The sequence below is a fragment of the Magnolia sinica genome, chromosome 17, assembly GCF_029962835.1.
Source record: "Magnolia sinica isolate HGM2019 chromosome 17, MsV1, whole genome shotgun sequence".
Taxonomy (NCBI): Eukaryota; Viridiplantae; Streptophyta; class Magnoliopsida; order Magnoliales; family Magnoliaceae; genus Magnolia; species Magnolia sinica.
Genome location: NC_080589.1, coordinates 11,521,637 through 11,539,269, shown reverse-complemented (window position 1 = coordinate 11,539,269; position 17,633 = coordinate 11,521,637). Strand labels below are relative to the sequence as shown.

At 41.3% G+C, this 17,633-nt stretch overlaps 1 protein-coding gene across 1 annotated transcript; it reads right to left on the bottom strand.

Moving 5' to 3' along the window:
* Nucleotides 1-759: 759 nt before the first annotated feature.
* On the bottom strand, nucleotides 760-17,413 carry LOC131231910 (uncharacterized protein OsI_027940). Its single transcript, XM_058228278.1, has 6 exons — nucleotides 17,270-17,413; nucleotides 13,453-13,639; nucleotides 13,027-13,180; nucleotides 12,884-12,924; nucleotides 12,744-12,798; nucleotides 760-1,162 (listed from the first exon to the last, which is right to left on the bottom strand). Exons 1-6 carry the CDS (start codon nucleotides 17,272-17,274, stop codon nucleotides 1,059-1,061), a joined length of 546 nt encoding a protein of 181 aa, XP_058084261.1. The 5' UTR covers nucleotides 17,275-17,413; the 3' UTR covers nucleotides 760-1,058.
* Between the last annotated feature and the right edge of the window lie 220 nt (nucleotides 17,414-17,633).

The window sequence follows — 17,633 nt, the reverse complement described above, 5'->3', positions numbered from 1 at the left end:
CAACTCAAAACTTTAAAAAAGATATGTTGGGAGTAGATTAGTTAATTACAAAGAGGTTCCCCACGCAACAGCCCCATTCAAATACCAATATGCCGACTTTGGGGTGGATTCTTTTTCTTTCTTTCTTTTTATTAAGGATTTTGAATCTGCTATTTAGAAGCAAAGAACTGAATGCGCAGAGATACAATGAATTATTTTGCAATAATCAGTTTAATAAAGTGGACAAGATTGTCCAGTCAATCTCGATCATTGGTTAAATGGGAAAACCAAAGTATGTTCTGTGTAGGTGTGCAACAAGTCTTTACCTTCACAGAAATTATGACAGCTCAATTACAATTACTATAAGTTGGGAGCCATCCTTCTCACCTCAAACAATCTACAAACCTGTACTTGTTTTCAGGAGTGCATTTGTATGTGCCAGGCAGATTGAATTCTGCCATAATTACAGGAGGACATTGCAAGTTCCTTACTGTTCATATCAAGACTATTCTACAACCAGCGATTAGGTTGCTTTCAAGATAGATTGCAAAGAAAAGCAACTGCAATTTGAGGGTTTGTAATTCAATTCACTCATCCATATTTGACCAGTGAAACATAATTAAAATTAAAATTTATTTAAAAAAAAAAAAAAAAAAAACAAACAAACTATTAATTTCCGATAATAGAAGGATGCCCAAAAGAACAAAAGAATCCATTGGAGTATTAAAATCATGAAATCAAGAGGCCAAGCAGTACACAAAAGTATAAAATCAATGGGCAGGTCAGAATCATCAGATCGGATAGATGAAAAGGAACAGATACATGAGATAATACCATACTTATGTCTATTGTCATGCTATCATGTAAAACCCAATTTCAAATACATCCTAAGCCAAAAAAGTCCCTTACCACTCAAGCAAACTAAAATCCCAGATCGAAAACAGGAACTTTGGTATTATCAGACATCGCACGCATTCAGCTGATCATGCGGTGACAAACACCTACCTCAATAATTCTCTTACGTCAACCCACACCCGCTATAGTTGGTTGCCATGAGAAAAGAAAAAAGCCGCCCCTTTTTATGAACTTGGAGCAGCTTCTGTTTTTACCTCCTGGTGAGCTTCTTCTGCCTCCTCGACCACTTCAGCTTTTTCTGCAGTTTCCGGCTTTTCCACTTCTTGGTCTACAACCAAATGTCAGTATATGCAGATCAGTATAAGGGGAAATGAAAAAAGAGACTTTGTCATGCTGCAGTTGTGATGAGGGATTTGGGGCCCGACATCTATGTTGGATACCCCTCAAAATCTTCAAGATTGGAATATCCCTATCCTCCTAAATGGTGGCACACAAACGGACCATCAAAAGGAAAAATATGCCTGTCATATTCGATGGAAAACAGGTCAAACATCAAGGGATTGGATACTTCAATTTGGGAATTTTATGGGGCATCCAGTATCCACCATGAGGCCCATCAGATCAGCAGTTTGGATTATTGAACCTTGGTTCCCGTGTGTGGAATCCTGCATGTCAGAACTATATGTTTGCAGAATGAGGACCCTATGATTCCAATTCTATGAGAGCTGTCTCATGCCCTAGTACCAAACACGTAAATGCCTGAAACTCAATCCATGCTGTTGATATGATGGGCCGCACTATGGGGATGCCTCATCAGTCATCTCCCATGTTAGAGTTACCTAACCCTTTCGATCTTTTGCTATTGTTCCATAATTCCATTGAACATGGACAGTTGCCGTTTTCTTCCATATTGTTCATTCATAACCTCCAATTGAAGGGTTAGGAATTTCGGATATCCAGTCTTGGAGATTTGGGGGAAACCCTGTCCATGGCGGGGACCATCAAGCCATTAAACTGGCATGTAAGAAATTAGAGGCATCAGCAAATCGTATGCTTCCTAGGGCTCAGTACTGACAATTCCTCTTGATACATAACATGCCACAAAAATGGTCCGGAAATATACCAAAGACATTATTTTCGTGGGAGGCTGGGAGCTTTGCTAACCCCACACACGTGTGCAATGAAGCTCATGTACAAGCCACACATGTTGCATCATGGCATAATAGGTCCAAGATCGAATCCACCCATCAAAAAGGAACCACCATATTGATGCCTTAGCCTAAGAATCAAGTTGATCCACTACTTAGGCAGGCCACCATTTGCTAAACAAATGTGCAGCTCTGAAAAACTAGGCTTAAGTTTTCTAACCCATCCACCTGTTTCCAATATTGAGGCCCACATGCTGAGTGAACCAGATTTACTTTGGGAAAACATGTAGAAGGTCAGACCAACCTGATAGATGGACTGGATCTCGTGCCATGCTGGCACGTGTGGCATGTACATGAGCTTTATTGCAGAAGCATGTGCACTTAGCAAAGCTCCTTTCATTGTAACATAATAAGGTGGAGTGTTGGAGTATTTCTATTGATCGGTCATGCCATATAGGCCCTCAACCGATGGTAGTTCTGATGAAGCCCACCATTGTGGAACTTAGCCCTAGACGTCACGTGTCTTTAGGTTTCTATAAATTAAGTCAGAGCAAGAACATGCAAATACCAATGAGTTCACTATGCACGAACAAAGGCATTTATCCATCATCTTTGCCAATGTAATGGCAGAACGAACACACACATTTGTCTCGAAATGCCAGATTCACCCATACACATACATATATGTACATATATTATGTGTGTACATATATGAGAATATCTGGAGTATAAATTGTTACTCAATTTTTTGCATGCTTATAGCTGTGGAAGAATTTATGGGCTATTTTGCTAGCACAAAGAGAGAGAGAGAGAGAGAGAGAGAGAGAGAGAGAGAGAGAGAGAGAGGAGACAATTTTGGAGTTTGCAAAGGAAAAGGTAGGCTTTGTTACTGATGCATATGCAACTATGAAACATTTTTTAATGTTTTGTGTCCTTTATTTTTAAAGGTGATTTTCACAAGTCCATAACCTGATTTATATATCTCCATTGTCATCTTCTAAGCCTTATCCTAACTGATTGGGGTCAATTATCCAAATCCTCTTCCACAATTCCACTTTTATCAAACAAGGACCGTATCGTCAATTAAACAATAGATCCTCGAATGTTTTCTTATTACCTCCAACCACATCCCTCTGAGCCTTCCCCTTGCCCTTTTAGAGCCTTCAACTTGAACCAAATTACTCCTAACCAGTGTAGTCGTTGTCTCCATTGCACACTGGCAAAACCATCTAAGTATACTTACCCGTCATCGTATTACCTATTGGTGCCGCTTCTAAGGTCCCTCGGTTGCATTCACTTCTAATTGTATTCTTCTGTCTTGCCACTCATCCATCTCAACATCGTTACTTCAGCTACTCATCCTACGAACATGTTGTTCCTTGACTGCCCAACATTTTTTATTTTTTTTTGACAGATGACGAGCAAGTTTTATATAAAAGGAAAAAGAGAACAAAAAGGGAAACTGAGCAGCTGAGATAGCCAATCAGAAATTCCCTAGAAAAGCCAAATTGCAATCCTTTTACTTCTCCACAACAGAAGCCCATTCAACTATAAAGCGAAAAACCCTCCTGATAACATCCTCTATGGACTTAGAGGAATCATTGAAACACCTCCCATTTCTTTCTTCCCATACATCCCACCAAACTGCCAAAATGGATATCTTCCAGAGCTTAGAACTTTGCTTACCACACTAAATATCCCGCCAGGCTACCAACAAGCTACAAACAGAATCAGGAAACACCCAAGGAATCTGAAAACGAGACAAAACTTCGGACCAAATGCGATATGTGAACGGACAATGAACAAATAGATGATCCACCGATTCTTCATTTGCCATACAACATAAGCAGATATTTGTAATACACATGCCCCTCTTTGTCAGATTCTCCACAGTAAGGACTTTTTTCTTAACAATCAGCCAACCAAGTTGGAGGCACCTGAAATTTCCAGACATAGTGAGGGGACTCCTTATCAGCTGAAAGAGGATTCCTAGTAATTAGGCTAAAAAGAGATTTCACTAAAAACAGCCCTTCTTTGCCGAGACGCCAAACTAATTTATCTTCAGAGAATTTGTCCGGATTGCTGCCCTGAATACGGTTGAGCAGAGCAACATATTCTTCAACTTCTTGATCGCGAAGGTTTCTTCTACACAACGGATTCTATGTAACTACTCTCCCTAGAATCGAGAATCCACTGAAATAGACTGGTTAGGAGCCAGACTGAAAATACGCCGAAAGGAAGACGCAAGCGAAACGTCACCCACTCATATGTCTTCCCAGAATCAAGTGCGGTTGCCCTTACCGATAGAAATACGAGAACCTTTAAGGACAGCCTCCTTATTAGCTGGAATACCTTTCCAAAGGGCCGAGGCTTTATATGAGGAAGAACTTTTGGTCCACCATCCCCCTACCAAGCTGTTGTATTTACTTTTGATCAGATTATTCCAAAGAGAACCATTCTCTGTCCCAAGCCTCCAAGACCATTTACCTAACAAAGCCCGATTCATACTTTTGAGGTCCTTTACTCCAGCCCCACCTTCCCGAGTATGCTTAAAAACTTCCTTCCAACTAACCAAATGAAACTTTTTCTTATCTTCTTTGGCATGCCATAGGAAATCCCTTATAAGATTCTCGAGGGAAGCCAAAATAGACGGAGGACATCTTTTTTTCTTTTTTCTTTTTTTAACAACGGGAATGAATATTGAAAAAGGAAAGAGAAAATACAAACAACAGAAAGAAAAGCATATCGGCCGAGGAAGCGGACAAGGGCTAAAAGCCTAGAAAACAAAAATCGCTATCTCTCAAACCCTTAGAATTGACTGCCCATTCGATCAGGAGCCTTTTAGCCATGGAGCCAAAATAGATGGAGGACATCTGAATAAGGACATAAAGTAAAGAGGAAGATCCAATAAAGCCGCCTTAACGAGGGTGAGCCTACCACCAAGAGATAGGTACCTACATTTCCATCTAGCTAGATAAAAACCTACTCTCTCAATAACCTTGTCCCATAAAGCTATAGGGGGTTTGCCAATGCAAAGAGGCAGGCCCACAAAAGTGGTTGGGAAGTGACCCGTCGCACAATGAAAGAAGTCCGCGTACTTGACGATCTGATCTTCTGCCATATTTACGCCAAACATCTTGGTCTTTGCCATGTTGACTCTCAAACCCGAAACTGCCTCAAAACACCTAATGATGGTTTGAAGATTGCTGATTTTAACCTGGTCTACTTCGGAAAAAAGGAGTGTGTCATCCGCAAACTGAACATGAGAAATCGGATCAGCCATACCTTCTATTCTGAAGCCACTGATAATACCAACCTCCTGGCCTTTACTAAGCATTCTGGAGAAGGCCTCTCCCACTATAAGAAAGAGAAACGGAGACAGCAGGTCGCCCTGGCGAAGACCCCAAGAGCTGTGGAAGAAACCTTTGGGAGATCCATTGATTAAAATAGAGAAAAAGGCTGAACCAACACATTCCCCAATCCATGTTCACCATCTATCTTTGAACCCCATCCGAGAAAGCATTTACTGAAGGAATTCCCAGTCTACATGATCATAAGCCTCTTCAAGATCCAATTTGCATAGAAGGCCTTGAGATTTAGATTTATGCTTGGAGTAAAGACTTTCAAAGGCTATAAGAGTGCTATTCACAATTTGACGACCGGGGATAAAGGCGCTTTGGTTTTCAGAAATGAGAGATCCCATCACCCCTTTCAAACGAGACGCCAGCACCTTAGCGAGGATCTTATAGGGACTCCCTAAGAGACTTATGGGCCTAAAATCCTTGAAAGATTCAGCCCCTTGAACTTTAGGAATTAACGCAACGAAAGAAGCCCCGAGATCTTTAGATAGTCTGCCTCTATCATAAAATTCCTCCATAAATTCCATAACATCCCCTTTAACAGTGTCCCAAAAGGATTGAAAGAAAACCATCGGAAAGCTATCCAGGCTAGGGGCTTTGTCCCCTCCCAAAGCATCCATGGCCCCTTTGACCTCAAGGGTGGAAAACGGGGATTCAATCGTGCTAGCCTCCAACTCGGAAAGACAATTCACATGCAAAAGATCCAGCTTGGGTCTCTTCCAACCTTCTCCTTGAAGGTCTCTAAAATTGCGAATGGCCTCAGCAGCTATGCTATGCTTGTCTTCCAATCGAACCCCCTTAACTACTATGCTTCTTATCCTGTTTGCTCTCGCCCGGGCACTAGCCATGCAATGGAAAAAAATTGAATTTTTGTCGCCGGCTTTTAGCCATTTGCATTGGGACCGCTGTCTCCAACTAATTTCATCTTCCAACACTCTCGCTGAGTAGTCCTGGATCAATTGAATTCTTCTGGACTGAGAACTAGGAGAAATAGGAGAAGATTCAGAGTTCAGATCTATGGCCTGTAGCTCAACCAAGATTTCACCTGTTTCCTCTTCTCTTTTACAAAGAATCTCTGCCTTCCAGCATTTTAATTTGACTTTCAGAAGTCTCAACTTACTGCATAGCTTGAAACCAGCATATCCTAACACTCTGAAGTTTGCCCACCAATCTTTAACCAGTTGATGAAAACCTTCAATCTTCAACCAAGAAGCTTCAAATTAGAAGGGCTTAGGCCCCCAATCTTCCTCCTCCACTTCCAGCAAAATGGGACTATGATCAGATGTAGGACGCGGAAGAGTTGTTTGGGAGACTCGATGGAAAGTTTCCAACCATTCTAGTGAAACCAAGAATTTGTCCAGACTAGACATGGTTGGATTAGCTTTGCCATTGGACCAAGTAAATCTAGCACCAAGGAGAGGGAGATCGACCAATTCCTAGTCTTCAATCCATTGAGAAAATAGGCGCGCATGCCACACGAAGACCTGCCGCCCTGAGATCGCTCTGCAGGAGCTCACGTGATGTTAAAATCGCCACCAATGCACCAAGGGCCATCAAAATTTTGTCTAATAGAGTTTACTTCCTCCCAAAATTCTGCCCATTAATCTTCATGGTTAGGGCCATAGACCGAAGAAATTAAGCAAGAAAAGGCAGCTGAAGCCTCTTTGAGTAAGACAAAGATAGAGAAAATGCCGCACCAGCTGTGAATAGCAAACCACAAAGAAGAATTCCAGGCCACTAAAATACCTCCAGAGCTACCAACCGCATCCAAGGCCACCTATTTAACTTTTCTTTCTTTCCATATAGAGCCCAGCAAATGATCACCGAACTTCTGAACCTTTGTTTCTTGGAGGCATATCACCTCGGGATTATTTCTGCCGCAGATATCGTTGATGAGTCTCCTCTTCTGCTTGGACCCTGCTCCTCTGATGTTCCAAGATAGCACTTTCATTTTGGAACTGATCTGCCCCATTGCAAATGAGACCCGCCTGTAGAAGAGGAGTGGCTAAACGTCATGGGAGTTCTTTGTCACTGTTGATCTGATGGGAGTTTTCCTGGGAGTTCTTATCCGAGACAGAGGACGACCGCGATCTTCGATACAATGAAAAGGAGCAATATAATCTTCAGGATGATCGCCAAAAGACTCCTATAGATCTCCTGACATGGCCCATTGCGTCCCTGATCCATTTTTTCTTTTGGATAGTATCGATTAACTTTGTCCTTTGTTCAGCTTCATCTGTTTTCTCCTGATGTCTCCTTTCCTCATCGCAATCGGGAATGCTTGCTCTGATCTGAAGAGGTCCCACCTCCATAACTCCTCCAGAATCGGACTGAAAGAGCTCTGCTAAGGCTCGATCCTTCATAGGATCTGAGGAAGAAAATGAGTGGGGAGAGGAACAAGCAAAGGAAGCAGGGAAATCCGAATTCCAGGGCAGGTATTCAACATCCGAGGCTTCGGACACACTCCTGCTACAACACGCATCCTTAACCGAAGAGGGGTTTCCATCCAACTGAACAGGAAAGTGACGCAGTTCCTCCACAAACTGTCTAGGTATAGACGAGGGAAGGCAATGCTTCCGATGGGCTTCATCGATAGATAGGGCGAGAGGACAATCGATATGAGGCAGGATCGGAACAATCTGACGATCGTGAGAGCTTACCACGTTGAGAGAACGGTCCGAATCGAAAGTAGGTAGGGTTGGAGCTTCCGAAGCAACCGCCTCGATATAAGGATCTACCGAGCCAACTAAAGACTGTTGAGCCTCTCGTTCGGATCCTGCAACGGCTCCGAAGCTGCCACCTGTCTCGCCTGAGCTAACCTTTTAAAGGGGTAGCGTGTAAGGAGCCAAAAGCACTTGATCACACCGTACCGTCTCGAGATGAGTGTGCGGTGAGGATTGAGGCGTCAATGACACAGCAACAGTGGGGGTATGTGTTGAACGCTCCCATTGAGATCTAACAGCAGCTCCTCTGTTAGCAGTGGACGCTCGACATGTCCACGTCGTCCTAGCAGTGTATGGTGCTCCGCGCGAGCTTGGATCTTGTACTCCTTCCAAAATCCCTTCCGGCTCCACGTCTACTGGAGGAACCGAAGTCCCTTTTTGTCCCTAGAAGTCACCCCATCTTGGAATGGGGAGTCCTTTTCCTCCCGTTGGACCGGAAGAAGCTCTCTATCTTCCGCCTGCACCTGAATGTGAGGAGGGAGAAGCTCACCCTTCCTGCACCTAACTCTGACCCTAATAACACCCATCTCCTCTGCCAGTTTAGTTTTAGAGTCGAGTTCAATGAGCTACCCCAAACGATTTGTGACTTATAAAAAGAATTCATCAAACCAGAGTTCCAAAGGGACTGCCCAAATCAACAACTAGACTTCTTCCATCCCGAACAGAGAAAACTCCTCCCATTTCATTACGTTTCTGATCGGCCCGTCTTTATGAATTGCTCCCGACATAATCAAACAATCTAAGTTAATGTCTAAGCCCGATTCGATCCACAGCTCGTTGTAGCCAATTGGTTTGATGTTGTTAGTCTCCTACAGGAATCTGCAACAATCATCTAGCCATCTTCTAACTTGTTCTATCGACGCTCCTTCTTTAGTAATCGCCACCACCGAATCTTGAAGAGCCCTTCTTGACCGGTTAAAGAGAGCGGAGTTGATGCGAATGAAGGTGCTGCTACCTTTGGAAGTACCCTCATTATATTTCGGTCTCTCATCATCATCTAAAGTTCTTCTACTACCCTGCGGTTCCGATCACGAATCTTTCAATTTGAGAAGCATATCCTTAAAGGAAGGCGTTTCACCACAGTTTGGAACTTTCTGTTCCTTCCGAGACTGATAGGGTTCGACCTATTAGGAATAATCTTCTCCTGCATCGCTTCACCTCTTTTTTTGTTCTTTAGCTCCAATCCGAACCTCACTCTTTGTACCAACAGTTTAACGCCTCCAAATCCTTCACCGTGCAACATCTAGACCGTCCTGCTGAGTTCTACCTCCGAGCTCATCCTAACAAGGGCGAAGCCTCTGAGTTCCCCAGTCACCATGGTATGCCAAATCGATTACGTATCGGCCGTATCGGCCGATACGTAACGGTAACGGTGCGAACCGTTACCCGTTTCGGGGCCGAAACGGCCGATTCGATTTTTTGTACCCGTAACGGGCCGATACGGGCGTAACGGGCCGATACGGGCGTAACGGGCCGTTACGGGCCCGTAACGGGCCCGAAACGGTAACTTTTTTTTTAGCTCTGTTTTTGCTGTTTTTTTGAAACCTCTTGTTTCCAAACTGTTTCTAAGTCCTTCTACTACTAATTTCGACCAACTTTAGCTAGGTATTTGAAAGAAAAACACATTATATTATAGATTTTTTTGAATCAAAGCTCGGTGGGCCATTTTTCAGAAATTCGTCAAAAATAGGTATTTATACTTTTTTTAATATATTTTGCTGTTTTAATCATGTCATATGATGTGTTAATCATAGTAGAACATGTTAATGTGCATTTTACAGATTTGGGGTGCCATTTAATAATTTTTTAATATTTTTTTCTATTTACGCATGAATTTTGGCCCCTTTTTTTAAAATTCGAAAAATCAGTTTTTAATGGTTGTTTTGCTGTTTTAATCATGCCATTTGATGTATTAATCATAGTAGAACATGTTAATGTGCATTTTACAAATTTGGGGTGCCATTTTATATTTTTTTAATATTTTTTTCTATTTACGCATTTATTTTGGCCCTTTTTTTTAAAATTCGAAAAACCATTTTTAAATGATTCTTTTGCTGTTTTAATGATGTCATATGATGTGTTAATCATAGTAGAACATGTTAATGTGCATTTTACAGATTTGGGGTTCCATTTTATATTTTTTTAATATTTTTTTCTATTTCCGCATTTATTTTGGCCCTTTTTTTGAAAATTCGAAAAATCATTTTTAATGATTCTTTTGCTGTTTTAATGATGCCATATGATGTGTTAATCATAGTAGAACATGTTAATATGCATTTTACAGATTTGGGGTGCCATTTTATATTTTTTTATATTTTTTTCTATTTACGCATTTATTTCGGCCCTTTTTTTGAAAATTCGAAAAATCATTTTTTAACGATTCTTTTGCTGTTTTAATGATGCCATATGATGTGTTAATCATAGTAGAACATGTTAATGTGCATTTTACATATTTGGGGTGCCATTTTATATATATTTTATATTTTTTTCTATTTACGCATTTATTTCGGCCCTTTTTTTGAAAATTCGAAAAATCATTTTTAATGATTCTTTTGCTGTTTTAATGATGCCATATGATGTGTTAATCATAGTAGAACATGTTAATGTGCATTTTACATATTTGGGGTGCCATTTTATATTTTTTTCTATTTACGCATGAATTTTGGCCCTCAAAAATAATTGCAAACACCTAAATGTAAGATATTTTCATATTACATTCATTCTAATATATCTATCATTGATAGTAGATAGTTAGAAAATTAAATATATGAATTTTGTAGTCAAATTCAGGTTATCTGGTTCATAAATTCATCAGACAGTCCGATACAACTTCTCACTAAAGAGTGGACCGTTACACCACCATAAACATGTTCCAATTTATAAATGAATGCATATTTGGAATGCTTAGAATATTCCGGATTTAATCCATATTTTTTCATATTTTTTTGGCAAAAAAAATTTTTTGCGCCGTTACGGGCCGTTACGCCCCCGTATCACCGTTACGCCCCCGTATCCGTATCGGTTTTGGAGGTCACCATTACGCCAACCGATACCGATACGGGACACCTTGCCAGTCACCCTGTTCCTAGGCAAAACAACATCCATTACCGCGTCAGCCCAGCCAAAGACCCTAGAGAAGTTAATGGGTAGCCAGCCTTCTGGAAAACCCTTCACAAATAGAGTAGGATAAGCTGAAAAATCCCTCCCTCTATTAAGATCTACCCCTTTCTATTTACGATCTCTCGTCACTATTTGTCATTCGTTACCATCGCCATTATCGATTCTTCTTTCAGTCGTTTGACTCTCCTTTGTTTTACCAGTCATCTCTACCATCTTTGCTTTGTCGGTCATCGCTTTACCAGTAGTCGCTTTTCCAGTCAATGCATCGCTTTTTCAGTTGTCGCCTTTTCGGTCATCGCTTCTAAGGATAAATTTTGGATCCCAGTTTTGTTATAAAGCACCAGCAAGCTCATGAGTGAATGTCTGGACAGGAATACCAAATGCCCTGGCTAGTCCAAAGTCTACAAGCTTCAGCGCATTAGTGCGGCGATCTATCAGCAAATTCTGAGGTTTCAAATCTCGGTGAAGAACCCTATGAGAATGGCAGTAGGCAACACCACAAAAAATCTAATACAGAAACGTCTACAATAAAAACAGAAGACAGCACGATTGGTCTTATAGCTATCCTGTAAAATCCCCCCTTCAGTTTGATTAGTAAGCAACAATCACATAAAACTCCGAGGCACAACTCCACTTCTGCTCAGCTCTAATTCTATGAGCAACATCCTTCTCAATCTCTTTGTTCTCATCAATTATCAACCCATGAAATCGAAAATGGTCATTTCAGGGCACTTGGTTAGCAATCTTAACTAATTCCTCGTTTCAACTCCTACTGTCACTAAAATCGCCATTTTTATGTAGAGATGTTTTAGGGATAAATTGTATTTTAGTTTCATGTAATCTTCTTTCTCTAGTTCTCAGGAGTCAAGACTACCATACATGTTCACTTATTAATAAGTTGCAATGGCCTAGGGGCATCTTCACATTTTTCCATTTCTAAAGTAACAATTCCATCACTCTGTTAGATAGCCGCGCTCTGCTCCATGAGTAGGTAAAAGAGTCAATTGGAGTCACCAGAAAGCTTCTCTTCAGTGCAGAACAATGCTTGGCTTGCTCTTTTTTATCTATGGATAAAATACGAAATTTGATGGGAATGCAGGTATCAATCTCCACACCCCTCACATGCTAACTGAGTGCTTTACCATAGTCCATAGTATTTGCTAGGACTGTCTACCATGGATTGCTTTAATCATCTCTTTCCAGCCACTAATTGGATTGCTAAGACTGTCTAATGGCACAATGACCCAAAGAACATGGAACTGACTGGATGAACACCTGGACTAGTGTGCCAACGTGCCATGTAGGATATCATTGGGCAGGCACTTTGGTCCTACTCCATCGACACCTTCCACCCCACCCACCCACCCACCCAGACAACCATTATCAGTAAACATGTCTTCCTTTCAGTATATTTAAGTTACAAGCAGCCAAAATGTGTGATGGGAAACCTGGACCCACTGCACTTATGCAATGGACCTTGACTCTCTCTTCACATGCATTGAATGAATCACCAAACAGCAGGTGTGACACAAGATGCAGAAAGGCTTAAGTGTCCTTACCTTCATCATCACTATCATCAAAGTCCTCACCCATGCCTTCCATTCCCCCAAATTTCTGTAGACAAGAACAACAAATAAAACAAGTAGGTCAAATCTAGAGGCAAACCACAGAAAACAACAGATACATCGAATATCCATACCGAGAAATCCATCCCTCCCAAGTCCAAATCACCAGCAGGGCCTGATCAAAGCAGCAGTTAAAACTCAATAACTTCCAACTAGTTATTCAGGATGCACTATGTAGCCAAAAAGTTTTCTACATAATAAACTGGTCAGTGCATACCAGTGTCGTCATCGTCATCTACCCATTTGTCCCAATCAACTTTCACATAGTGTGGTGTCTTATCATCACCACGCAATAGCTTCTTCCACCATCCCCTCTCCGCTTTCTCAATCACGCAGATTATGCTTCTAACCCCAATATTTATTTTGCTTTCCTGAAAAAGTCAGACGTTCATAAACATGAATAAAAGGGGAAGAAGGAAACATTAGGGCTGGGCAGTGAGCCATGCCCAAGTAGAGCAAAATCAATATTTTGAATAGGCACAGTGACTGTAAACACACAGGCCTAGACTGAGCAGTTGAAATCTGAGCTCAGACCATGGCAGGCCCAGCCCATTTCCACCCCTAGAGAACAAGTAATGTTTAATGAAATCAGTGGAAGTGGATTCTTCACAGCCACCAGCTGATGTCAAGGAATATGCCTTACCTCTACATTAACCTTATCATGAAGGTCCAACTTCAACTCAAAAGAGTGATTTTCTGCCCCAGCAGTAGCAGAGAAAGTAAACACACCATCAGGTTCGAGATTGACTTTTGCATTTTTGGCATCAGGTAACATCACTGTAAGGTAAACTTTGTCCAACCTCTCCGCCCACTTCACTTCGGGAAGACGACTGCAGAAGTTTAAGGATCACATAAGAATGATGTCAGAACAGAAGTACATGGAGAAGTATGCAACTGAGGTTTTTTTTAATGAGCATAGCAAACAATCGCAGGCAATAGCATCTTAAAATTAAAAGAACCATGGGAATGAGTTTCCAGTTTCCAAGGGATTTTTACACACACACCGACATGGCACACGTGCAAGATCAAAAGCCAGTCAACAGGTGGGCCCCACAGTATGGATCTCCTGAGACTGAAAATTGACCAATCTGCTGATTTTGGGGTCATCCATGTACATTGAATGTGGACCATTGGTCATTTCTCTGAACTTCCATTTCTTTTAAAAGTGTGACCCACTTATGGGCAGCTCAGCCCATTTTCAGGCCAGGGGATCTACATGGTGGCGCCACTTAATCAGCAGTTTGGATCTCAAACATATATGAGCACTCGAAAACGTGAACAACAATCAAAGATGAGCATTTAATAAATGGACATGAGCAGTCATGCGCCTGCATCCACTCAGTTAAGTCTTGAAGGTCTTGAGGTTAGGAATGGTGGGGGTGGGATTGCTCTATGGTTGTCAAGGAAGAAACCTTAGGCAGCTCACTGGCAATTAAAGACGTTGATTGTCTTACACTTGTACCATGTGGTTCTGGTTGCATTCATCATGCAGTGATCAACACCCATGCAGACTTCTCCAGTATCTTCAAGATGATGGTTAACAGTCACATCATGGTCCATTTACCCGAGATGCCAAGTGTAGAGGAAGAAAGCTTTTTTTAAGGGTAAAGATGGAAATTTTATCAAGGAAAAGAGAAAAGGAGAAATACAACGGGAGGCCAAACAAGGGCTGAATGAGAAAACTGGCTAGACAGCCAGCAACGAACTAAGCCCAAAAATGCAGACAAAACAAGGTGTCACTCAGAGCTCATATCCACATTTAAATTAACTTCTGAGAACCTTGCCTTGACAGGATCATCTGGAACAGCATTTTCCTCTCTGAGGGTGTGCAAGTAGGAAACCTGTTCCCCCCTGCAAAGCTCAGTCTTCCTTGATCATATCAGCAAGCTTTCCAAGAACAGTTATTGGTCTTTAGCCCAAGAGATGGCGTTCCTCATGTCAGCCTTCAACAATTGAAAGGAATGATTCTCCTTGGAAATGATTTTAATGGCATGAAGAAGGGTAGCGGTTTTCACAGGCGAATCCTTGATTATAATAGGACCGGAAAATCTAAACAGATCTTTCTTTTTTTTTAAAGGATAAAAATCTAAACAGATCTGTCCCTTTTGAATCTCAAATGACTCCTCCAATGCCTGCTGGTCCTTTAATTTTTTTCCGAAGTAACAATAATTTGTTAAGGAAAGGCGCCAAGATAGCGCACCAGCTACAACTCTTGCAAAAAAAAATTACATCCCAAGAATAAAAGAAAATTTACAAGCTTCTGCTGCCTTTATATAAGAGGCTCATTCCACTACAAAAAGCTTAACCTTGTTAGACACATCAATCACTGATGTGCTCGAATTCCGGAAACATCTACCATTTCTTTCTCCACACAGAGCACAAAGGCCTGCCCGCCGATCCTGGATTCCTAGCAGCAAGCCATCAGAAAACTTTGAAGGTGCTAGCATGATTGAAGGGACGAGTTACACATAGACAAGGATCTCTTCTCAATTTTTCTTCAACATAGAAATGAAAAATACCTTTGCAACTGCCGTCAACTTTTGATCAATGCGACACCATATTGAAAGCATTCCAGACTATCAGCCTTGTGCTATTTGCCTTTCCAATTAACACTATGATTTCTTTCGAGCCAAATGGCCTAGAGCATGGCAAATCCGACCTTATACTCTTCATGGGACCAACTTTTGACACCTCAAAAGAGAGGACATCGAAGCAAGAAATTGACTAGACAACACCGAATGGGGAGTGGCACCATCACCAAACAACCATTGATATATAGCTAGGACAAATTTCCAGATGAAAAGGAAACAAGACAAGACAGAACCCCAGCCGGGAAAATCACAGAGATAAGACAGATTCTATGGGAAATTGAATACGAGATGGCCCCGTTCCTCCACCTGGCTCAGTCACCAAGGGACTAGCTAAAGTGACTGATAAAAGAAGGGATATGGAAAGTCCAAAGTGGATAAGGATGTGGTTCCACAATGGAACAGATCCATCTGCAGGGCAGCAATATCAGCTGCTAAGTACTGGTTTCGGTAAGAAGAAATCTGATTGAGAATATGTTTCTTAGGCCACTTCCAAACCCTTCTATCTTTATCCTCCTAAGAAACCTTAACCTCCTAAGATCCTCCTCCTCCCCTGAGCATCTTCTAAAAAGGACCATCTGAGCACCAACCATCCTCCCAAAACCTTGCAATCCATCCATTCCGAACCTCAAACCTTATACTCTGGAAGAACAAAGTCTCAGTTCCATAATGACTATCCACAATCCTGAACATTTACTGTGGACCAACCATTTTCCCTCGGCCCGTATTTTAACAGCGCCACTTTCATCCACAAGTTCGCTTATTCGCTGAAATCCCATAACCACTTTCCAGGCCAGGAGTGCTTGATTTATCATTTTGAGCAAATTTATCACTTCAGACACTAAAACAAAGATCAACAAACAATCCCTATGATCATTTGTACATAAAAATTCCAGTCCGTTTGCACCATTTCCCATTCGGATGTCATCTAACATTCTACATCGAGCTTGGATGAATTATCAACCCAAGTTGCAATCCTCAGTGTAGCTTCCTTAGCATTCGAATTGAGGAAGCAACTCCAAATTGCAATCACATTACATCCAAGTTGGACTTAAAATAAACCCAGCCACAATTTCAGCACTATTTCCCCATTATGTATAAGGGAGTTATTTGATACTCTGGCTGCGTATGACGCATGATATGCAGGTGCTCAGAAATTGTACATGTCATAAATTAACTCAAATTAAGCCTGGTAAATTGTGCAAATCACTGTCACTAAGTAAAAGTCACAAAATCAGATTAATTGAATGATTCTAACCTCTGATTTGCGAGCGGGCAAATGTTTGTTGAAATAGGACCATTGGATTTTTATTTTATTTTTACATTTTAAACCATCCAACTAATGTCCACCAATAGCCCAATAAAATAGTCAGATAATGAAATAAGCGTAATTATTGGGTCATGATACATCTAGACTGGGATTCATAGTTTGGACAGTTTAATTTGAATATTTGTATTCCAAGTGTGCAATTCCTATGTAATTTCTAAGTGCCTGTGCATCATCTATCACGCTACCATTCGCAGCCGAAGAGAGATTTGCAAAAACGAAATTACCAAAAAAAAAAACTACGTTCAAGTTGGTCTGAAAAGAAACCTAAAAAATTTCAGCACTACTTCCTCTTTACGAATACTATGAAATATCATTCCTATCTGTAATTTCGCAAACCAAATAATGTGTGCATCCAAACGCAGCCAAGAAAGAAAATTAAAATTTAAAAGAAAAACATCATTAAAAAAAAAAAACCCTCACTTCACTGGAAGAACGAAAAAAATCCAAGGATTTCACAGCCAAACTCATCAAATTGCAGATGAAATGAAATAAGAATCATCATCAATCCAAGAAAGAAATCAGAAGGAGATAGAGGAAATCACCTCATCTCGTGGCGATTTCAGCAAAAGTAAAACCCTAGAAATGAAAGGACTCAGACCGAACTCGCTCGACTCAGTTCGCGTTTGCTTTTGCTCCTCGAGCAGTGCAGGTATCGAGAAATATAAAGAGAGCGGAGAAATATAGGTAACTCGCGGGAGTATGAAAAAAGTAGTTCGCGCGAGCTCCGCCTTGCACGAATACACGGCGTGCGCACGCCGATAGACTGGGCATTCATCACACGCGTGCCCACCTTGAAGTACCTGACTAAAAACCGGACTGAGCCACTTGTAAGATGGATCGCAGGTGTATTGAATGTGGACCATTGGTTATCCTTTTGTAACAATCTTTCTTCTTTTGACGGTTCAG

What these genes read in the sequence shown, in the direction of transcription:
- LOC131231910 (XM_058228278.1), bottom strand. An exon ending in ATGATAAGGTTAATGTAGAG is followed by an intron (nt 13,181 to 13,452) that starts GTAAGGCATATT and finishes TGACTTTTTCAG; the next exon opens with GAAAGCAAAATAAATATTGG. An exon ending in TGATGATAGTGATGATGAAG is followed by an intron (nt 1,163 to 12,743) that starts GTAAGGACACTT and finishes ATTTGGTTGTAG; the next exon opens with ACCAAGAAGTGGAAAAGCCG.